Genomic DNA, 23899 nt, shown 5'->3' on the forward strand with positions numbered 1-23899 from the left:
TGGTAAATGTAACACATCCCATTGTGAGGGGGTCCCACCCAGAGGGGGAAGCCAAGCACTCTATTATTGTATAAAGGGGTAGCTTTTTGGGGAGAGGAGGCAGCTCTCTTTGCGGGACTCCCAGAGAAGCAGCTCGCGCTCTCTCTTTGCAGGACTCCCAGAGAAGCAGCTCCCTCTCTCTCTTCGCGGGATCTCGCAGCGAAACAGCCGGTGAGGCGGCGGCGGCGGAGCTCGGAGGCAACCCCAGCGCAGAGGAAGACCGGCCCCACTGCCACCAGATCTTCAGAGGAAAACTATACCCTTCAAAAGATCACCACTGCAGCTGCAATTCATCAACCACTGCAAGGGGACCAATTGTCCCAGCAGGACTGCTACTGGCACCCCGACTCCTCAGGTTCTGGACTTTTTTCACTGGTTTTGTTTGTACCGATTGCATTTGCCTTTTTAAATTGTTGTCTAGTTTTCTCCTAGTAAAGAATTGTTACTCCCATTCCCATATCTTTGCCTGAGAGCCTTTTGATTTAAAACTCCTAGTAATTCAGAGGGAGGGGGTTTACCTTCTCCATTGCACAGGAGGCTTTAGCCCTCCTTCACAGATTCCTGTCTTGTCGAACCAAGACAAATGGACATGTCTAAAGACATCTCTTCTCTAGACCAACTGGATCTCTGTCCTTCCTGGTGCTCCCAGATTTCCTCATCTAGGTGCTCTCTGGTCATTCAAGTGCCTCTCAATTCACAGGCATCATGCTATGAGTTCAGGGAGTTGTCCAATCTTTCTGAAGTTCAAATAAATATCACATTAGTCAACATCGTAATTGTGTCTTTGTCCATCACAGAATTACATTTTCTTATGTCTTTGTCTAAAACTGTCCCTGTACAGAAATCCCTTGGGGATGGGGGACATGTCAGATGCTGCTGGGATGTCACAGAGAGCTGAGGGAAGAGCTGTGATGGTTATTAAACTGTTCAAATGTGCAACTTGCGTTTGTTGGCAAGAAACCTTTCTGTGCCTCTGAGTGTCACCATCCCTGAGCCCAAAGGACACAAACCTGATGAGCTGTGGTTCCCACTGCAGGAGCACTTGGACCTTGGCTCTGCACAGGAGAGCTCTTCATCCAATTTCCCTCTTTTCCTCTCTCTGGGCATGGAGGGAGCTCCTGCCTTCAGCCTGTGACTCGTGTGTGCAAAGAGCAAATCTGGGCAGAATCGGGGCCAGGAGGGTTTGGGGGAACCTTGGGATCTGTGCTGGGCACAGAAGGTGTTTTCCATTGCTCTGAGACTGTCTGCTGTGCACAGTGGATTTAATATCCAGCAGAGGAATGACTTTTGCATTGGATGAAGCTGTGCCTTCCCTTGGCTTTGTTGGTTGGCAAGAAATGAACATCCCTCTGTGTCTGGGGCAGCTCCTTCTCCAAGGAAAGCAAGTGGGAGTTGGAGCCAAGGAGCTGAAACCTGCAGGTGCAGCCTGGGCTGGAGGGAGCTCAGATTTGCACAAGGCTGCTCTGAGTGCCAGGGCTTGGATGGGGGAAATGGTGGGATGGGGGTAGGGACAGAGTCTGATGGATTGTCAGCCACAAAGGGTCTTGATTTTCATATTAATTCAAACAGCAGGAGGTACTTGGATTCAGTGTCAATTGGAAACTGCACATATCAATTTATTAGGACTAAAATAAAACTAAACAGGACCTAAACTTTTTTTTCACGATCTTTGTAAAAATAATACATTCTGTTTTAATACACTACTGCAATCTGCCTAATCAACCGCAAAACCTTTGCACAGCTAAATTATTCCCAGAGGCTTGGCTTGTGAAGGTGTTCTGACTGTCAATGAGCCCTGGGGCACTGAATTCCTGAACTGAAAAGCTGAAGGCTGAAGAAGCCTCTGGAGCAGTAAAATTCAGCAGCAGCCTCCAAGTTGCTGAGGATGTCAGCAGCCCCCACTGAGGCCATCCCTGCCCAGAGACCCTGGGGGAATGGGCAGACAAGGAGAGCGTCCCTGGGGCTGGGGCAGCAGAACTCAGAGGCACCAGTGGCTCCAGCTGGGAAATGGAGTGTGGGATGGAGCTGTGAAAGCCCTGCCTGGGCTGTGCCAAGCAGGACACACAAGCCCTGACCCCTATCCACTAAAAAACTCTCTCACTGAGATATTTAAAAGGAATTACAATAATTTATGTCCTCTGAGTTGGATGCACTGGAGCAATACTATACAGAGTTTCTCAGGAGCTCAAAACAACAAAACAGCCTTTACTGGGAAATTTAGAAAACAGGGAAACTTTGGCAAACATTTTAATATGGCATTCAATCAACAAAAAAAACTTCTCAAAGCATTAACTTGTCCATTCAACTTCACAAACTCTAAGCCATTTTGATTTTAAGTTAATCAATATTTGCAAGAGTACAGAAATAGGAGAAGTAGATACAGAGAAAAAAATAAGATACAGAGAAGCACACACTCATCTACCAACTCCTGGATTCCAACAATGTGCAGATGGAAATTCCAAGAGGAGGTAGAGCCAAGATGTGTTCCTACCTTGTGGTCAGCCTTAAATACTCCTTGGTCTTCCTGGGCCCTTCCCCCAGGTGGGACTTGGGGTCATTTGGTCACTCAGGAGCTGGGCTGGGGCTCCAGAGGTGGCTGTGGAGCATTGCCTGTGCTGTGCCAGGGACTGGCAGACACTGCTGGGCTGGGATAGAGGCTCTGGGGGGATTGGGGTTCCAGGGCAGGGCAGGGCTGGGGTTCCAGGGCAGGGCAGGGCTGGACCTGCCCCTTCCTCCCCCACACATGAAATATTTCCAGCAAACAATCACCTCCTGTCTGTCACAGTCAGCATTTGGAGGTGAAATCCCAGTTCTGGCCATGACCACCTGCAGGAGAGGGACTGTTCTTTTCCATAGGAAGAAAAGCACAGAGCCCCAGTGCTTGGGAGTCAGGTGAGAGCCTCATTAGGCCAAGGCCAGCCAGACTTGGCAGGAATGGCAGATTTTGTCTGGAGGCAGCCTTTAGATATAGGGAATTTTGGAGCCAGAATCCAAATTTTGCCCATGGGCACCTGGAGAAGCAGGAGAGTTCTTCCCCATAGGAGGGAAAGCATGGAGCCTTCCCCAGTCTTTCATGAACAGATAAGCAGTGACCCTTAAGAAATGACTGCCAGCCAGATATATCCTGGCAATATTCCCATAGTAACAATCCCTGGATATAAGGAAATAGAGATGAAATCTGAATTCTGGTCATGTGTGCCTAGAGGAGAAGAAGAGTTCTTTTCCATAGGAAGGAAAGCCCTGAGCCCCAGTGCTTCAATAGCAGATAAGAAGAAACCCTCAAAATGCCAAGATCAGATTTTAGGCAGCCCCTGCCATGCCAAACCAGCCAGACCTGTCCTAAGTTCCCTTTGTTCCATGAGACCCTCAAGTGTCACAATGGTCTCCATGGTTCCTTGAGGCCCCGCAATGACACGTGACTCCTCTGTTCCATAAGGCCAAAATGTCACAATGGACCTTTGGGCCCTGGGGGTTTGTGGTGTCACAATGGTTTCCTTTGGCTCCCCAGTGTCACAATGGAACACTGATGACACGAGGCCCTGCAGTGTCACAATGGACCTTTGGTTCCCTGCAGCCCTGCAGTGTCACAAAGGCCTCTTGGTTTCACGAGGCCCCACAGTGTCACAATGGTCCTCTTGGTTCTGTGGGGACCCCCAGGGTCACAATGGTCTCACTGGTGCCATGAGGCCTCTGGGGCCTCATAGTGTCCCAATGGTCTCCATGATCCCATGAGTCCCCTCAGTGTCACAATGGTCTCCTTGGTTCCATGGTGCCCCACAGTGTCACAATGGCCCCTTGGTTCAATGAGGCTGTGAAGTCTCTTAATGGCGTCTCCAAGACACCATGAGGCCTTGCAATGTCACAATGGACCTTTGGCTCCCTGGGGTCTCGCCTTGTCACAATGGACCCTTGGTCCCATGACACCCCAAAGGGTCATAATGGTGTCCATGGTTCCATGACGCCCTACAGTGTCACAATGGTCCCTTGGTTCCATGGTACCCCACAGTGTCACAATGGTCCCTTGGTCTCACAGGCCCCACAGTGTCACAATGGCCCCTTGGTTCCATGGTTCCTGTGCTGGTGCATCCCCCCCTCCCCTTCTCAGGCCGCCCTGCCAGCTGAGAAATGCTCGCTGGCCTCGGCCTTGGCCAGCAGCCCCTGGGCTCAGCTCCTCTGGAGCTCAGCACAAACACGCTCTGCTCCAGGCACTGCTGCTGCCCAGCCAGCTCCTGGCTGCTTTAGGAGCAGCCCTGGGAACTGTTTGTGTTCCCTCGGTGACACAACATCCCTGTTCTCACCCTGCCAAATAAAGCTGCTGGTGCCAAGTGCGGCCAGGGTGAAACATGGCTGGGACTGCAGCCCCTCTCTTGGAGCCCGACAAACAGCGCTCCAAAAGGAGCCCTTGGAGCTCTCCTGGGCCAGCGACTCCCTCTGAGTGGGGCCTCTCCGAGCCGGGAACTCTCCCATTTGCTGCACTCGGGGATCCCCAACAACAAGGGAACCTGGGCCGATCCCCCCACTCCTCCAGGCTCAACCCTTCCCTGCTGGGGAGATGCCAAAGCATCCTCAGGGAGCATTTCCCTGCCCTCAGGGGAATTTCTCACAGGTGCCTTGCACTGACTCTCTGTGTCTGTGTGCACACAGGAGTGCCTGTGCTGGGGAAATGTGGCAGAAATGCTGCTCCCTGAGGGCTCTGAGTGCCTTGGATAGCTGAGCCAGTCAGGCCTGTAAGTGAGGTTAAATTACAAGGTCTAAGTGAAGTTAAATGCTTCTAAGAGTTGTTGTTTTGCTAAATTGTTATGTTTAATATAAGTTATAGGCTGAGTTAAATACTGTTAAATGTTATTCCTCTGTTAAATTGCTAAGTTGTAGGTTATAAGTTAGGTTAAATACTGTTAAGCTCTTCTCTTTTGCTAAACTGTGACTGTGAAACTATCATTTAAGGTTTAGATGTAAGTTAAGTCCTGTTAAGTTGGAGCTCTGTTAAGCTTTTAGACCGTATTCCTTTTATCCTTGCTCTCACTGCCCTTCTGTCACACACACACACACACACACACACACACACACACACACACACACACACACAGTTCTCCTTTCATTCCTGGTTTGATTGCCTGGATTTTGTTTGGTTTTGTTGTTGTTTTTTTTCTTTGCTGTGCCTGAAGTGTCCAATGAGGAGCAGAGTGACTTGCCAAGGAACTTTGTGCTGCTGTCACTTTATTATTAAATCTGGTTTTTGCTGGGGATTTTTTCAGCGCTCTCAAGCCCTCGTTGGTGACAGGGTGAAGGAGCCCTGGCCCAGGCTCTGGCCCTGGGGGACACGGTGTCTAAGTTCGACAAGACAGGAATCTGCGAAGGAGGGCAAAGCCTCCTGTGCAATGGAGAACGGCAAACCCCCCTCCCTCTGAATTACCAGGATCTTTAAATTAAAAGGCTCTCAGGCAAAGATGTGGGAATGGGAGTAACAATTCTTTACTAGGAGAAAACTAGACAACAATTTAAAAAGGCAAATGCAATCGGTACAAACAAAACCAGTGAAAAAAGTCCAGAACCTGAGGAGTCGGGGTGCCCGTAGCAGTTCTGCTGGGACAATTGCTCCCCTTGCAATGGTTGATGAGTTGCAGCTGAAGTGGTGATCTTTAGAAGGGTATAGTTTTCCTCTGAAGATCTGGTGGCAGTGGGGCCGGTCTTCCTCTGCACCGGGGTTGCCTCTGAGCTCCGCTGCCGTCGCCTCAGCGCGCTCCGACTGCTTCGCTGCGAGAGCCGCCGAAGAGAGCTGCTTCTCTGGGAATCCCGCGAAGAGAGAGAGCTGCCTCTCTCCCCAAAAGCTACCCCTTTTAAACAATAATAGAGTGCTTGGCTTCCCCCTCTGGGTGGGACCCCTCACAATAGGATGGTGTTACATTTACCAGCCTGGCAGTGAGTCAGTCAATAGTGTATAAACAAACCATTGCCTCTACGGGGCAAACCATTGTCTCTGAGAGAGATAACAAAAACCTGTCCAACCGGTTTGCCTTCAACAGATGGCAAATAGAATACAAGCTTATCTTACAACCCAGGACACACGGGGACGCTGCCGGGGGGTCCCTGTCCCCCTGTCCCACCCCCCATGGCTCCAGCCCCTCTCCCCGTGTCAGGCTCTGGGGTCGATCTCGTGGAACATCCTCTGGGGGAGGCTGCAGCACCGGGGGTGGGGGGACCCGGGGGGACAGGGGACCCGCTGTGCACGGGCAGCATTGGACTTCTCTGGGGGAACTGGGAGGGGGAATGGGGCAGAGTGACCTCCCCAGTGACCTCACACAGCCCCTGTGATGTCACACAGCCATCTCTGTGATGTCACCTTGTGATGCCATTCAGCAATGCTGTGATGTCACAGAAGACTGTGATGTCACAAAGTCACCCTGTGAAGTCACAGTCTGTTCTGTGCTGTCACAACCTGCTCTATGATGTTACACAGCCACCTGGTGATGTCACAACCCTCTCTCTGATGCCACAGAGCCACCCTCTATGATGGCAGAGGCCTCTATGGCCTCAACCTATTCTGTGACATCACAGCCAGGTTTGTCATGTCACAATTGCCTCAGTGATGTCACAAAACCCTCAAGGTCTCAGTTACATTGAAACATTGAAGTTTCTTGAACTTTGAAGAGATCCCTGTGAGGGGCATGTCTGAGAAAGTGTCCCCAGGTTACAGGTACAGCAGAACACTGCATGCACTGATGACAGATGGGGACAAGCAAGGGAAAGCCCCTCTTAGGCTGGGTGCAGCCAGCTCTGCAGGCACAGCAGGTCCCAGGTGAGTGAGGACAGACAGGATGGGCTGGGGCAATGTGGAGCAAGGTTGTCCATGCTGGGCCAGAGCTCAGGGCACAGCTTCTCTGAGCAGGCCAGAGCTCCTGAGGGGAGACCCTGGGTCAATATCACTCACAGAATGCTGCAGTCACCTCTGATCTAAAGAGAAATGTAAGAAAATACACCCTTTAAAACAGGAATGTGTATTTCATACAAGCACATTGAAATCTTTCTCCACAACTGGAATAGGAAAACTTTAATGATCCTCTCAGGGCTTTGGTGTTGTTTACATCAGACTCAGTCCCTGAGAGTATCTTCAAAAAACTTCTCAATAACTCAAAGTTAAATTAAAACTCCAAAGTTTCTTGAAGTTTTAATGTGTCCCACTGAGGGACAGGACTGAGAAAGTGTCCCCAGGTTCCAGGTACAGCAGAACACTGGAGGCACTGATGACAGCAGGGCACAAGCAAGGGAAAGGTGTCTCTGGTGCTGAGCAAACCTGGATGTGTTTCAGGAATGCAAAGGGCCCTGGCCTGAGCCCCAGACCCTGGCAAGGCAGATCCTGTCCCTCCCTCATTGCTCAGGGCTCTTCCCGGGATGGGCACTGGCATGTGGGGATGTGCAGTGCCAAGGGCAGGACCATGGGGCGGCCCCTGCCAGGCTGCTGAGCAGGGACAAGGAGGCACTGAGGCCCCAGGGCTGCAAGGGTCACTTGTCCCCTGGTGGCCTCAGGCCCAGGGCCAGCAGCCATGGCCAAAGGGCTGCACAGGTTGGCTCTGTCAGGGCCTTGCAGCTGCTGCACATCCCTGAGCCCTCTGCAGCCCAGGCTGTCCCATGGTGTCCCTGCCCTGCGCCTCTGTCCCTGCAGGCTGTCGTCACCCCCAGCTGCCCCACCTCGCTGGCCCTTCCTTTGCTGGCAGCTCTGCCTCCTGCTGCCCCTGCCTGGCCACACAAAGCCTTGGCCTTGATACCCAAAGGGTTAATTCCATTTTTACCGTGCCTGGGAACTTTTAACACAGGAACAAGGCGTGCAGGAGCTGCTTTTCCAGCAGGGACAGTTGGAAGTGTAGAAGACATCTGGCTCAAGAGTGCAGTGATAGAAAAAGCAAGGACTGAACCTGGGAACTTGGGGTGGGTTTTATGGCAATGGGTAAATTGTAATACACATTTAGTGACTGTGTATAAGCAACACACTGGTAGAGTTACATGTCCACATAAAGGTTAGGAGTTATCCCTCACTAGACCCAAGGCCTGAATAAATGATCCCCTCTTAAATAGCAAATTAGTGTTAAGGAGTCTTGTTCTGATATTTCAGAGATTTGGTGGCCATGGGGCCTCACAGAACCCAGGAGTCAGCTGTGACTTTGTGCAAACTCCTGGAACAAAGGGTCCATGGTGACACAGCGGAACCCCATGGAACCCAAATCCATTTTGGCACACTGGGGCCACATTGAACCAATGGTCCATTGTGACACCACGGATCCAAGGAGACCATTGTGACCCTGAGAAACCTCTTGGAACCAAGGGGCCATCCTGACACAGCAAGGCCTCATGGAACCACAGGTCCATTGTGACACTGCAAGGTCACACGGAACCAAGGTGGCCATGGAACCAAGGTTCTGCCATGGAACCTCATGGAACAACGGGACCATGGTGACACTGTGGAACCAGGGAGACTGTTTTTGGCAGTAGGAAAGCTCATGGAACCCCAAGTCCATTGTGACACAGCGAGGCCTCATGGAACCAAGGGACCATTGTTAAACTGTGTGGCCTCATGGAACCATGAGCCATTGGGACACAGCATGGCACCTCATGGAGCCAAGAGTCCATTGTGGCACTGTGGGGCCCTGTGGAACCAAGGGGAGCACAGTGACTTTGTGGGGCCTCATGGAACAATGGAGACTGTTCTGACACTTTGGGACCCACTGGAACCAGGGGTCCATTAGAGCATGTCAGGGCCTCAGGGAACCAAGGGGACTGCAGTGAACACTGTGGCTCTCCGTGGGATGAAGGGTCCAATGGAACCATTGTGTCACCATTGTGTCACTCTGGGGCATCCTGGAACCAAAGGTCCATTGTGACCCAGCAGGGCCTCATGGAACCATGGAGACCATTTCTACATTTTGAGGCCTTGTGAAACCAAAGGGCCTCTGTGGCACTTCAGAGCCTCGTGGGGCCAAGGGGACCATCGTGACACTGTGGGGCTCAGTGACACCAATGGTCTGTTGTCACACTGCCAGGCCTTAGGTGTGGGTGCTCTGCTTGTTTTTTCTACCTGTGTCGTGGTCAGGATTGAAGATACTTGAGACAATAGTTCGTGTTCAGACTCAAGTGCTTCTTGTTTCTTATCAGTGTTGCAGCCTCACAACTGTGAGTTCTGCAGTCTTTCATTAGCAAGTCACAAAGTGGCCAAATATCTCTTTTTACAAGGTCTTTTAAAACTATCCAGCCAAGAAATTACACCTAAATTATTCTCCCTTTTAACCCAAAAACTGATCCCTCAAAGCCTGTGGACTTTTCTGTCCAATCACAAAATATCACCCAAACCCATGAAGGAGAAGTTAAGAAGAAGGCAAATAATAAGAAGAACCTGTCTCAACCCTAAAACCTCAATATTGCTTCATATTTATTACTATGTTCTAAAACCCCAAGCTGTATGTTTTCCACCCTGTGGTAGTATACACCTCTAACCCACTATGCACCCGTAACCCCAGTGCTATTAATAAATATTGGAAGCCTTCTCCACAGCCTCAGGTCAAATGCAGTGTTCCCTTGCAAGTCTGTGCCTTTCAGCACAGCAAGTTTAACATCCTCAGCATCCAGGGTTCCAACACTCATGGAATCAGGGACACTCCTGTGATACTAAAGGCCTCACTGAGCCATTGTGACACCACAAGGCCTCATTGAACTGAGGGGCCATTGTGACGCTATGGAGTGTTGGCAGGCCAAGGGGCAGCTGTCACACTGAGTGGCACCATGGAACCAAGGAGCTACAGGGCCCATGGAACTAAGGATTCATGGAACAGTGTGGGACCCCACGGAACCAAAGGTCCATTGTGACATTGTGGGGCCTGTTGGAATCCTGGAGGCCATTCTGACACTTTCAGGCTTTGTTGAATCAAGGGGCTCTGCAGGGCCCCATGGAGCCAAGGAGACCCTTCTGACACTGTGAGTGCCCATGGAACCAAGGGTCCATTGTGATCCTGTGGCCCCAAGGAGACCCCTGTGACCCTGCAAGGCCTCATGGAAGCAAGGGACCATTGTGACACCATGGAGGCCCATGGAAACAAGAGGCCAGCATGACACATCTGGGCCTCATGGAACCAAGGATCCAGTATGACACCACCAGTGTGACACTGCGGGGCCCCATAGAAACAAGGGGCCAGTGTGACCCTGTGGCACCAAGGAGACATTTAACTCTCTCATGGAGACATTTAAAAGGAATGACAATAATCTGTGTCCTCTGAATTGGATGCACTGGAGCAATATTATCAAGAGTTTCTCAGGAGCTCTAAACAACAAACCAGCTTTTACTGGGAAATTTAGAAAAATCAGAGAAAATTTGGCAAACATTTTAATATGGCATTCAATCAACAAAAAAAACTTCTCTAAGCATTAACTTGGCCCATTCAACTTCACAAACTCTAAGCCTGTTCAATTTTAAGTTAATCGATATTTGCAAGAGTACCAAAATAGAAGAAGTAGATACAGAAAGAGAGAAAAATAAGATACAAAGAGAGAAGCACACACTCATCTACCAACTCCTGGATTCCAGCAGTGTTCAGATGGAAATTCCAAGAGGAGGTAGGGTGAAGACATGTGTTTGCCTTGTGGTCAGCCTTAATTTCCCCTTGGTCTTCCTGGGCCCTTCCCCCAGGTGGGACTTGGGGTCATTTGGTCACTCAGGAGCTGGGCTGGGGCTGCAGAGGTGGCCGTGGAGCATTGCCTGTGCTGTGCCAGGAACTGGCAGACACTGCTGGGCTGGGATAGAGGCTCTGGGGGGATTGGGGTTCCAGGGTAGGGCAAGGGTGGACCTGCCCTTTCCTCCCTCACACATGAAATGTTTCCAGCCAACAATCACCTCCAGTCTGTCACAATCTGCACTTGGAGGTGAAATTTCAATTCTGGCCATGACCACCTGCAGGAGAGGGACAGTTCTTTTCCATAGGAAGGAAAGCATAGAGCCCCAGTGCATAGGAAGTCAGGTGAGAGCCTCATTAGGCCAAGGCCAGCCAGACTTGTCAGGAATGGCAGATTTTGTCTGGGGGCAGTCTCTGGATATAGGGAATTTTGGAGACAGAATCCAAATTTTGCCCATGGGCACCTGGAGAAGCAGGACAGTTCTTCCCCATAGGAGGGAAAGCATGGAGCCTTCCCCAGTCTTTTGTGGACAGGTAAGCAGTGACCCTTAAGAAATGACTGCCAGCCTGATTTTTCCTGGCAATATGTCCATGGGAACAATCCCTGGATATAAGGAAATAGAGATGAAATCTGAATTCTGGCCATGGATACCTGGAGGAGAAGGAGAGTTCTTTTCCATAGGAAATAAAGCCCTGAGCCCCAGTGCTTCAATAGCAGATGAGAAGAGACCCTCAAAATGCCAAGATCAGCTTTTAGGCAGCCCCTGAGATGCCAAACCAGCCAGACCTGCTCCGTGTTCCCTTGGTTCCCTGGGGCCCCGCAGTGTCCCAGGGGTCTCCGTGGTTTCTCAGGCCCCATAATGACACGTGACTCCTCTGTTCTATGAGGCCGCAATGTCACAATGGACCTTTGGGCCCTGGGGATTTGTGGTGTCACAATGGTCTCCTTTGACTCCACAGTGTCACAATTGAACACTGATGACACGAGGCCCTGCAGTGTCACAATGGACCTTTGGTTCCCTACAGCCCTGCAGTGCCACAAAGGCCTCTTGGTTTCACGAGGCCCCACAGTGTCACAATGGTCCTCTTGGTTCTGTGGGCACCCCCAGGGTCACAGTGGTCTCACTGGTGCCATGAGGCCTCACAGTGTCACAATGCTTTCCTTATTCCATGGGGGCTCATAGTGTCCCAATGGTCTCCATGATCCCATGAGTTGCCTCAGTGTCACAATGGAATCCTTGGTTCCATGGTGCCCCACAGAGGCACAATGGCCCCTTGGTTCCATGAGGTTGTGAAGTCTCTTAATGGTGTCTCCATGACTCCATGAGGCCTTGCAATATCACAGTGAACCTCTGGCTCCAAACTCTGGGATGTCAACCTCCCCCCTCCCAGTGTTGGGATTTGGGGTGTTTGACCCCAGTGTTTAACCCCCCGGGTTTGGGGTCGGGGTTGGGATAGGAGCCATTCCCTGGAAACAGCGGTGGGATTGGGATTGAGAACAGGAACGGGAATGGGATCGGGATCAGGAACTGGCCCGGGAACGGGAACAGAAATGGGAATGGGATTGGGATCAGGAACAGGATCAGGGAACGGGATTGGGATCGGGAAGCGGAGAGAGCCTGACTCAATAATGGAGCCCACCCCCAGGGAGCGATCCTGCCCCAGTCCCGGAATGGACCCATCCCCTCAATCCCGGAGCCCTCCCCAATCCCAGCCCCTCCGCAGCCGCTGACCGGACCCTCCCTCAATCCCAGCCCGCCCCAATCCGGATCGGAGCCATTCCCGGACCGGACCCTTCAATCCCTTCTTGGGGCGGCTCCTGCCGCTTCCAGCCCATTTTTGGGACTTCCAAGCGGCTCCGGGGACCCTCCCCATTTTGGGGTGTTGGGGTGGCCCCAAGGCCGCCCCGGAGGCCGAGGGGGGATGGAAACCCCCAAACCCGGGGGGCTCCTGGGGGTCCCCAGTTCCTCCCGGCCCCGCCCCGAAGCAGATCCTGGCCAATCAGAGCGCACGGCGTTGATGACGATTCAGTTCCCAGGCAGGAACTTGGCGCTGGTCCCGCCTGGCGATTTTCAGCCAATCAGCGCCCGGGACGGCTCTGACTCATCAGTTGCCAGGCAGAGCCCTGCGCCTCTCGCAGCACGAGCCAATCTAAACATACAATGGAACACACCTGAGTAAAACAATTCATACTACAAATATACTAAACACGAAACCAAACACCACTATAATGTCTCATACAATTTAACCAAACAATTAAAATTTAATAACACCCTTAAGTACTCTAAAAAATTAAAATTATTTATAAAAATATAATCGCAGATGGGTGGTTTTATATGGATATTGGTTTTTGGATTGTTTGGGTTAGACGATTTTTAAAAAAGGATTTTTATAAGAATTTAAACAGCTGAGAAGGAGCCACTCTGGAAATAGAACTGACTGAAAATGAATGGGAAAAACATCATTAACTCTGAAAGTTTTATTTGCTATCAGATACATCCCAGCCACCCAGCCCCACACAATCCCCATCCCACCACTCCAAAATGGAATCCCACTTCTTTCAATCTCCTCCCAACCCCATCTCACCCTGGCAGCTTTGGAATCGAGTGAGCTTTGTGTGGGATTGAGGTTTTTTTGAGGGGGAACAAGCAATTTGAGGTGGGATTGTGCCTTTATAGTTTAAAATCCAGTTATTTTCAGTGGGATTGAGTGGTTTTGTGGTGACAAATTCATCCCTCTTGGCTTTTGAAATGCAAAGAGATGGAGAACACTGCCCAAAATCACCCCAGAACCCACAAATCCTCCAGAAGTTGAGTTCATGGTGTCCAGGGTGAGTGCAGCTGCCGGCGGCAGGAACAAATGAGATGTATCTTGGTTTCAAAAAACTCCAAAATCCATTTCTTATCACCGAAAGACAGGGCAAAGGCAGAGCCATGGGATTTGTATAGGGTATCCCAGGGGTGGAGTTTGGGTTTGGGTCAAGGGAGGAATTATTTGCAACACAAGAAGGGTGAGATCAAACTCCTGCCTCTTAGCAACAGGGGCACTCCACTCAGAATGCGTCCCCAAATCCTAAATTCCCCCTAAAACTCCTGTGAAATGGTGACACTTCAGATATTTTTGATCAGTTTCTTTAATTTAACCCTGTTTTGGCTGTGTTTGAAGAATAAAGATGAATCAGAGGAAAATTAGGGCCAAACCAAAAGGATAACCAGTCAGGTGTGTTCCCAACATTGATCACAGGGAATGTGGGTCACCAGACCTGTGCCCAATGTGGGTCCTGCAGTGGGGGATGGAGCTGGAGCAGAGCACGAAGCTCTTCCTGCAGGCGGGACACTCTTGGGGCTTCCGTTACTGGTGCCTCCGTTGGTGTTTGGTCAAGTGAGAGCTCTGGGTGAAGCTCTTCCCACACTGGGGACACCCGTAGGGCCTCTCCCCGGTGTGGATGCGCCGGTGCCTTACAAGGTTGGAGTTCTGCTTGAATCCCTTCCTGCAGTCAGGGCAGCGGAAGGGCCTCTCCTCTGTATGAGCTCGATAGTGCAAGAGGAGATAGGAGCGAGTCTGAAACCCCTTCCCACACTTGGAACACTCGTAGGGTCGCTCCCCAGTGTGGATCTTCTGGTGGACAATCAGGGCACCACACTGCCTGAAGCTCTTCCCACACTCCCTACACTCATAGGGCCTTTCCCCAGTGTGGATCCTCTTGTGGCTGCTCAGGTGGGAGATCTTCCTGAAGCTCTTCCCACATTCCCCACACTCGTAGGGCCTCTCCCCAGTGTGAATCCTCTTGTGCTGGATCACGTTGGAATTTGACCAAAAGCTCTTTCCACATTCCTCACACTCATAGGGCTTCTCCCCAGTGTGGTTCCTCTGGTGCTGGATCAGGTTGGAGTTTGACCTGAAGCTCTTCCCACACTCTGAGCACTTATGGGGCTTCTCCTCATCATGAAGCTGCTCAGGGACCACCAGCCCTGAGCTCTGGCTGAAGCTCTGTCCACCTTCCTGGACCAGAGTGCATCTTTCCTCCTCAGATCCCCTCGATCTGCGTTTGCAGCCCCTCCTGGTGCAGCTCCCATTGGGTTCCTGCACCATGGAGCCACTCAAAACAGCCTCTTCCACAAGGTTCTGCCATGGGGATTTGTCCTCTCTGCTCTCCACCCTTAGCACCTCATCTGCGGGAGGAAGGACAAGGAGAGGATGGATTTGCCTCTGTGCCAGAGGGAAGGGCAAGGAGATCCCCCCAGTGCAGCCCCGGCAGGAGGGCACCGGCAGCGGGGCTGTCCTGCAGCCAGGGGCTGTGCTGGGCTGGGAGATGGAGCAGGAGAGAGGGAGAAAGGGGCACTGACTTCCTCCTCACCCGCCTCGGTGTCCCAGGTCTCCTTCCTCTTCCTCGCAGCCTCCTTCTCCATTTCGTGTAGGTTTTGGGATGGGAAATCCTGTTTTGGGAGGAAAACAAGGGATGAGCACAGTGAGTTTTGTACTGTTTCAAAGCAAAACAGGGAGAGCGTCGAAGCCAGAATCACAATTGAGTAAGAAAATTAAGATCAAGGCAATGATAGAGAAACACTGCCTTAACCTGACAGAGTCAGGATATAACCTTACACCCTGTTGCTCAGGGTGGTGGTAGCTGTCTGATGAAATGGTGGCTGCAGTCCGGCTGGAGTGATGAACGTGATTCTGTCAAAGCAGTGATCCTGTAGAAGGGTCTGGTCTTCCTCTGAAGGTCCAGTGGTGCTTATGGAGCTCTTGTCCTCTGGGAATCCAGTAGGCAAGGTGGTCGTGGTGTTGCAAATGGTGAGATTATATCCAGGCAGGAATTCTTGGTTCCTCCCCTGGGCGGAGCATCCCACAATGGGATGATGTAATTTTATCAGTGCTGCAGTGACACTCAATGGCCCATTAACAGAAGATGGCCCCTGGAGGGCGTTATCAGGGCTGAGCCATGGAAGAGATAAAGAACACTGCCCCACCTGTTGATAACAGTTTATGGAGATGGGGACTGAAAACACTTTTGGTTACATCTGACACTGTAACCTGAAACAGTGAGGCAATCCCTGCTCGGGGTGGGGGGTGAATACCACCCCCCTTACCCAAACTGGCTCAGGTGTAAAACCCCCACCCTGGGAAGGCCACGCACACAGGGGACAATGTCACACTTGCCCTGCACTAGGGGAGACCTCTGTCCCTGTCACTCCCTTGTTCTCCCCCTTTTCTCTTTCTTTGCATCTCTCTCTACCTCACATTTACTGTTCAATAAAATCCACTTTGGATTTGGTCTTGTTAGCACCTTAATTGGGGCAGAGGCATCTCTCTAACAATTTTATTATCCAGATTGCAACATTATTTTACACAGTGAGTTCAGAGCTCTGTTTTCTGACCCCAGGTGCCTTTGACAACAGCATGTTTCTCTCCTCTGAGGAGTTTGTGGCTCTTTCTGGAGGAACTCTTGGAAGCTTGGATGCAGCTTCCTCTGAGTGACTTTTGGGAGAACTTACGAGGAAAATGGCTCTTGTGGGTGGCCAGTGTAGAGAAAATATTTTGTTTTCCTTCTTTGAAAATTCTGTTAAAATCACTGGAGGAAAGGGACCAAATGATACCAGCAAGACTGACAAGGATCATTCACCCCAAAGTGAGGAACACAAGGCTACTTAAATCCTACAAGAAGCCCAGCTCAAGTAGGTAATTTCCCAAATAACTCCTGAATTCACGGGCTTTGGGGGGAGAAGCATTATTTTCTTGGTCCCTGTCACCTTTGTGATAGCTACACAGAGCTTTCCCTTCCTTTTAATAATCTGTATTGGGCCAAATTTCCATGGTTTTTTTTTTTTTTTTTTTTTTTTTTTTTTTTTTTTTTTGGAACCTGCCAGCATCTGAGCTGGAGCTGTGCTGGAACTGATGAAATTTGGAATTGCCACAGAATTGCTTCTGTTGTTTGTCTATTCATGTTTGGGATTTATTTGTGTTTCCATCAGAAATGACTTGTGGAAAGAGCAAATCTTCCTCAAGGCATTTTATGTTGGGTTAACTTTGATTTCTGCTGAGTTTGTTTTGTCCAGTGTCCAGGGGATGCTCAAAGGGTCTCTGGTTTTGGTTTGGCCCTAATTTACTTCTGATTTGTCTTTATCACTTAAAAACAACTGAAAAATGACTAAAAAGAGTATTGACTGGAGAAGTCAGAAGTCCCACCATTTAAGAGGTATTTGAGGTGGACTTTACTGTTTGGGAACATATTCTGGAGGATTTGTGGGTTCTTGGGGGATATCTGGTGGTATTCTCCATATCTTTGCACTCCAAAACCCAATGTGGATTTGTCTGTCACCTCAAAGTGACTCAATCCTACCTCAAAATGGCTGGTTCCCACCTCAGTCCCATGCTAAAATTGCTCAATTCCTCAGCCTCCAGAATGAGATGGGGTTGGAAGGTGATCGGGAGAAGTGAGATCCAAATTTGAGGGTGTGGGGTCAGGATTGTGTGGGGCTGGGTGGGTGTGATTTATTTTGATAATAAGTAAAACTATCAGAATTATTGATTTCTGTGCCATTCATTTTCTGTCAGTTCTGATTTGATTTTCAGAGTGCTGCCTTCTCAGCTGATTTTGTGACCTCCTGTCCCAGACTGAAAAGCAAGATGTGTTCTATTTGCCATCTGTATGGCAGTTGTCCTGTGTTAAGTGGGCAGTTTTTCCTTATCTCTTCCACAATCAATCCTCCCTCAGGACAGACATCTGCTGATAATGGGCTATTGAATGTCACAGCATGACTGATAAGAAAAGTGGAGAGTTTTGTGGATGAATGGCTTTGTGAGAAAGAACATGACTACGTGCAGTTAGTGAAGCAGTAGCTGAAAATTGCGTAGTGCAGCAATAGCAGATGTAGCAATAATATCTTATGTCCTTGGGTAAGCTGGTTCCCAACAGTAGAATGGTCAGCAAAAAGATAAATGTAAGGGAAAACAAAGCAAGCTCAGAAAGCTCCAAAGGCGGGGTTGACCTGTTTTTAATACACCAATGATGAGCCTAAGTTTTGCAATATGCATGAGCTTCACTATAACGGGTATAAGTGTACATGTGTGCTTGAAATAAACTGACACTTGTTGACATTATAGAATGGACTTGTCTCCCGTCATTATTTACATCCTTGTCCTCCTCCTCTTTATTCTCCTCCTTGTCCTCCTCCTCCTCCTGTTCATCTTCTTTCTCCTCCTCCTCCTCTTCCTCATCCTCATTGTCCTCTGCATCTTCATCCTTTTCCTCATCCTCATCCTTCTCCTACTCGTCCTCGTCCTCATCCTTCTTCTCCTCCTCCTCCTCCTCGTTGTCCTCCTCCTCCTCAACCTCATCATCCTCCTTGTCCTTGTCCTCTCTCTTCCTCCTCCTATTCCTCCTCTTCATGCTTCTCTGCCTCCTCCTCTTCCTTGTTCTCCTCCTCCTCCTCATCTTCCTTGTGCTTTCCCTAGTCCTTGTCGTCTTCCTCCTCCTCTTCCTCCTCCTGCTCCTCCCCTTTCTCCTACACCTCCTCATCATCCTTGTCATTGTCCTCCTCCTCATCCTCCTCATCATCGTCATTCTTCTCTTCCTCCTCGTCCTCCTCCTTGTCCTCCTCCTCCTCCTCGTTCTCCTCCTCTTCCTCCTCATCCTCCTCCTCCTCGTCCTCCTCCTCATCCTCCTTGCCCTCTGCATCTTCATCCTTTTCCTCATCCTCATCCTTCTCCTCCTCGTCCTACACCTCCTTGACATTGTCCTCCTCCTCCTCCTCGTCCTAGACCTCCTCCTCGTCCTCCTCCTCGTCATCCTCCTCGTCCTCCTCATTCTCGTCCGCCTCCTGGCCCTCCTCCTCGTCCTCCTCGTCCTCCTCGTCGTCCTCGTAGTCCTACTCGTCCTCCTCGTCCTTCTCCTCGTCCTCCTCCTAATCCTCCTTCTCGTCCTCGTCCTCGTCCTCGTCCTCGTCCTGGTCCTCGTCCTCCTCCTTCTCGTCCTCGTACTCCTCCTCGTCCTTCTCCTCCTCATCCTCGTCCTCATCCTCCCCCTCCTCCTCCTCCTCCTCGTCCTCGTCATCCTCATCCTCGTCCTCATACTCCGCCTCCTCCTCCTCCACCCCCTCTTCTTCCTCCTCCTCTTCCTCCTCCTCCTCCTAGTCAACTTCATCCACGTCCTCGTCCTCGTCCTCCTCCTCCTCATCCTCCTCCTACTCCTCATCCTCCTCCTCCTACTCGTCCTCCTCCTCCTCGTCCTCGTCCTCCTCGTCGTCCTCCTCCTCATGCTCGTCCTCGACCTCGGCCTCCTCATCCTCGGCTTCCTCCTCCTCTTCGTCCTCCTCCTCCTCGTCCTCCTTATCCTCCTCCTAGTCCTCCTCCTCCTCCTCGTCCTCGTCCTTGTCCTCCTCGTCCTCCTCCTCTTCCCCATTCTCTTCCTCCTCCTCCTCCTCCTCCGCCTCCTCCTCCTCCTCTTCCATTTCGTCCTACTCCTCGTCCTCGTCCTCCTCCTCCTCTTCCTCATCCTCGTCCTCCTCCTCCTCATCCTCTTCGTCCTCCCCCTCATCCTCCACGCCCTCCTCCTACTTGTCCTCCTCCTCCTCTTCATCCTCCTCCTCCTCCTCCTCCTCCTCTTCCTCCTCCTCCTCGTCCTCGTCCTCGTCCTCCTCTTCCTCATCCTCGTCCTCCTTCTCCTCCTCGTCCTCCTTCTCCTCCTATTCCTCTTCCTCCGCCTCTTCCGCCTCCCCCTCCTCCTCGTCTTCATCCTCGTACTCGTCCCCGTCCACCTCCTTCTCCTCCTCCTCCTCCTGGTCCTCCTCCTCCTCGTTCTTGTCCTCGTCCTCATCGTCCTCCTCATCCTCCTCCTCCTCCTCTTCCTCCTTGTCCTCGTCCTCTTCCTCCTCCTCCTCGTCCTCCTTCTCTTCCTCCTCCTCCTCCTCATCCTGCTCCTCCTCCTCTTCGTCCTCGTCCTCGTCCTCCTCCTCCTCCTCCTCTTCGTCCTCGTCCTCCTCCTCCTCATCCTCGTCCTCCTCCTCCATATCCTCCTCGTCCTCCTCCTCCTCCTCGTCCTCGTCCGCGTAGTCCTCCTCCTCGTCCTCCTCCTCCTCTTTGTCCTCCTCCTCCTCCTCGTCTTTGTCCTCCTCCTCCTCGTCCTCGTCCTCCTCCTCCTCATCTTCATCCTCCTTTTCCTCATCCTCCTCGTCCTCCTCCTCATCCTCGTCCTCCTACTAGTCCTCCTCCTCCTCATTCTCGTCCTCGTCCTTGTCGTCCTCCTCCTCTTCCTTCTCCTCTTCCTCCTCCTCCTCCTCCTCGTCTTCGTCCTCGTCCTCGTCCTCATCCTTGTCCTCCTCCTCCTCGTCCTCATCCTCCTCCTCCTCCTCTTCCTCCGCCTCTTCCTCCTCCTCTTCCTCCTCATCCTCGTCCTCGTCCTCCTCCTCCTCCTCCTCCTACTCCTCCTCGTCCTCCTCCTCCTCGTCCTCCTGCTCGTCCTCCTCGTCATCCTCGTCCCCCTCCTCGTCCTCGTCCTCGTCCTCCTCCTTGTCCTCTTCCCACTCTTTGTCCTCCTCCTCCTGCTCCTTGTCCTCGTCCTCTTCCTCCTCGTCCCCCTCGTCCTCCTCCTCCTCGTCCTCCTCCTCCATTTCGTCCTCCTCCTCCTCTTCCAGTCCACTTTCTCCTCCTCTTCATCCTGCTCCTCCTCATCAAATTCATCCTCGTCCCCGTAATCGTCCTCCTCGTCCTCCTCCTCGTCCTCCTCCTCATCTTTGTCCGCCTCCTCCTCCTCCTCCTCCTCAGCCTCGTCCTCCACCTCCTCCTCCTCCTACTCCTCCTCCTCGGCCTCCTCCTCGTCTTCGTCCTCATCCTCCTCCTTCCGATCCGCTTCCTCCTCCTCCTCATACTCCTCCTCCTCGTCCTCGTCCTCTTCATTCTCCTCGTCCTCCTCCTCGTCATCCTCCTTCTATTTGTCCTCATCCACGTCCTCCTCCTCCTCCTCCTCGTCCTCCTCCTCCTTCTGGTCCTCGTCCTCGTGCTCCTCCTCGTCCTCCTCCTCCTCCTTCTCCTCCTCTTCATCCTCCTCCTCCTCCTTGTCCTCCTCCTCCTCCTCCTCCTCCTCCTCCTCCTGGTCCTCCTTTTCCTCCTCCTCTTTGTCCTCCTCCTCCTGCTCCTCCTCGTCCTCGTACTCCTGTCCTCCTCAGCCTCCTCCTCCTCGTCCTCCTTCTCCTCCTCCTTTTCCTCCTCCTCCTCCTCCTCATCCTCGTCCTCCTCCTCATCCTCCTCTCTATCCTCCTCCTCCTCTCCTGCTCCTCGTCCTGGTCCTCGTCCTCCTGTCCTCCTCAGCCTCCACATCCTCGTCCCCCTCGTCCTCCTCGTCCTCCTCCTCCTTGTCCTCCTCCTCCTCGTCCTCCTCCTCCTCTATGTCCTCCTCCTCCTTCTCCTCATCCTCACCTCGTCCTTGGCCTCCTCCTCTTCGTACTACTGTCCTCCTCCTCTTGCTCCTCCTCTTCCTCCTCCTCCTCCTCCTCCTCCTCCTCCTCTTCCTCCTCCTCCTCCTCCTCCTCCTCCTCCTCCTCCTCTTCCTCCTCCTCGTCCTCGTCCTCCTCCTCCTCCTCCTAATCCTCCTCCTCGTCCTCGTCTACCTCCTCCTGCTCCTCCTCCTCGTCCTCCTCGTCCTCCCCCTCCTCATCCTCGTCCTCCTCCTCCTCGTCCTCCTCCTTCTCCTGCTCCTCATCCTCCTCCTCGTCCTCCTCCTACTCATCCTCCTCCTCCTTGTCCTCCTCCTCCTCGTCCTCCTCCTCCTCCTCCTCCTCGTCCTCCTCCTCCTCGTCCTCCTCATCCTCCTCCTCCTCCTATTCCTCCTCATCCTCCTCCTCGTCCTCCTCCTCCTCGTCCACATCCTCCTCTTCCTCGTCCTCCTCCTCGTCCTCCTCCTCCTCATCCTCCTCCTCCTCCTGCTCCTCGTCCTCCTCCTCTTCATCCTCCTCCTCCTCGTCTTCGTCCTCCTCCTCCTCCTACTCGTCCTCCTCCTCCTCATCCTCCTCGTCCTCCTCCTCCTCGTCCTCCTCCTTCTCCTGCTCCTCATCCTCCTCCTCGTCCTCCTCCTACTCATCCTCCTCCTCCTTGTCCTCCTCCTCCTCGTCCTCCTCCTCCTCCTCCTCCTCGTCCTCCTCCTCCTCGTCCTCCTCATCCTCCTCCTCCTCCTATTCCTCCTCATCCTCCTCCTCCTCCTCGTCCTCCTCCTCCTCATACTCCTCCTCCTCGTCCTCCTACTCCTCGTCCTCCTCCTCCTCGTCCTCGTTCTCCTCCTCCTCCTCCTCCTCATCCTCCTCCTCCTCATTCTCGTTCTCCTCCTCCTCGTCCTCCTCCTCCTCGTCCTCCTCCTCCTCGTCCTCCTCCTCCTCCTCCTCCTCCTCGTCCTCGTCCTCCTCGTCCTCGTCCTCATCCTCGTCCTCCTCCTCCTCGTCCTCCTTCTCCTCCTCCTCCTCTACGTCCTCCTCATTCTCTATGTCTTCCTCCTCCTCCTCCTCGTACTCCTCCTCCTTCTCCTCCTCCCATTCCTCCTCCTCGTCCTCCTCCTCCTCATACTCCTCCTCCTCGTCCTCCTACTCCTCGTCCTCCTCCTCCTCGTCCTCGTTCTCCTCCTCCTCCTCCTCCTCATCCTCCTCCTCCTCATTCTCGTTCTCCTCCTCCTCGTCCTCCTCCTCCTCGTCCTCCTCCTCCTCGTCCTCCTCCTCCTCGTCCTCCTCCTCGTCCTCCTCCTCCGCTTTGTCCTCCTCCTCCTCCTCCTCGTCCTCCTCCTCCTCGTCCTCCTCCTCCTCCTCCTCCTCCTCGTCCTCCTCGTCCTCGTCCTCCTCCTCGTCCTCCTCCTCCTCGCCCTCCTCCTCCTCGTCCTCGTCCTCCTCCTCGTCCTCCTCCTCCTCGTCCTCCTCCTCCTCTTTGTCCTCCTCCGCCTCCTCCTCGTCCTCCTCCTCCTTCTCCTCCTCCTATTCCTCCTCCTCGTACTCCTCCTCCTCATACTCCTCCTCCTCGTCCTCCTACTCCTCGTCCTCCTCCTCCTCATCCTCGTTCTCCTCCTCCTCGTCCTCCTCCTCCTCATCCTCCTCCTCGTACTCCTCCTCGTCCGCCTTCTCCTCATCCTCCTCCTCCGCTTTGTCCTCCTCCTCCTCCTCCTCGTCCTCCTCCTCCTCGTCCTCCTCCTCCTCCTCGTCCTCCTCCTCGTCCTCCTCCTCCTCCTGCTGCTCATCCTCCTCCTCGTCCTCCTCCTGCTCCTCATCCTCCTCCTCGTCCTCCTCCTCCTCGTATTCGTCCTCCTCCTCCTCCTCCTCTTCCTCCTCCTACTCGTCCTCCTCCTCCTCGTCCGTGTCCTTCTCCTCCTCGTCCTCCTCCTCGTCCTCCTTCTCCTCGTCCTCCTCCTCGTCCTCCTCCTCGTCCTCCTCCTCGTCCTCCTTCTCCTCGTCCTCCTCCTCGTCCTCCTCCTCGTCCTCCTCCTCCTCGTCCTCCTCCTCCTCGTCTTCCTCCTCGTCCTCCTCCTCCTCGTCCTCCTCCTCCTCGTCCTCCTCCTCCTCGTCCTCCTCCTCCTCCTCCTCCTCGTCCTCCTCCTCCTCGTCCTCCTCCTCCTCGTCCTCGTTCTCCTCCTCCTCCTCCTCGTCCTCCTCCTCCTCCTCCTCGTCCTCCTCCTTTTCCTCCTCCTCCTCGTCCTCCTCCTCCTCTTCCTCCTCCTCCGCTTTGTCCTCCTCCTCCTCCTCCTCGTCCTCCTCCTCCTCCTCCTCGTCCTCCTCCTCCTCTTCGTCCTCCTCCTCGTCCTCCTCCTGTTCCTCATCGTCCTCCTCGTCCTCCTTCTCCTCGTCCTCCTCCTCGTCCTCCTCCTCGTCCTCCTCCTCCTCCTCGTCCTCCTCCTCCTCGACTTCCTCCTTGTCCTCCTCCTCCTCGTCCTGCTCCTCCTCGTCCTCCTCCTCCTCTTTGTCCTCCTCCTCCTCCTGCTCGTCCTCCTCCTCCTCCTCCTCGTTCTCCTCCTCCTCGTCCTCCTCCTTTTCCTCCTCCTCCTCGTCCTCCTTCTCCTCGTCCTCCTCCTCGTCCTCCTCCTCGTCCTCCTCCTCCTCGTCCTCCTCCTCCTCGTCTTCCTCCTCGTCCTCCTCCTCCTCTTCCTCCTCCTCCTCGTCCTCCTCCTCCTCCTCCTCCTCGTTCTCCTCCTCGTCCTCCTCCTCCTCGTTCTCCTCCTCCTCGTCCTCCTCCTCCTCCTCCTC

At 52.9% G+C, this 23899-nt stretch overlaps 1 protein-coding gene across 1 annotated transcript in view; it reads right to left on the minus strand.

Annotated features, from left to right (window-relative positions):
• The window catches only part of LOC144248867 (uncharacterized), a 552852-nt gene that overhangs the window by 408838 nt on the left and 120115 nt on the right, over nt 1-23899 (minus strand). The window contains 2 exon segments of the mRNA XM_077790845.1: nt 12070-12076; nt 14047-14630. Coding sequence (XP_077646971.1) covers nt 12070-12076; nt 14047-14630 — 591 coding nt within the window.

Source organism: Lonchura striata, unplaced genomic scaffold (assembly GCF_046129695.1).
Source record: "Lonchura striata isolate bLonStr1 unplaced genomic scaffold, bLonStr1.mat Scaffold_99, whole genome shotgun sequence".
Taxonomy (NCBI): domain Eukaryota; kingdom Metazoa; phylum Chordata; class Aves; order Passeriformes; family Estrildidae; genus Lonchura; species Lonchura striata.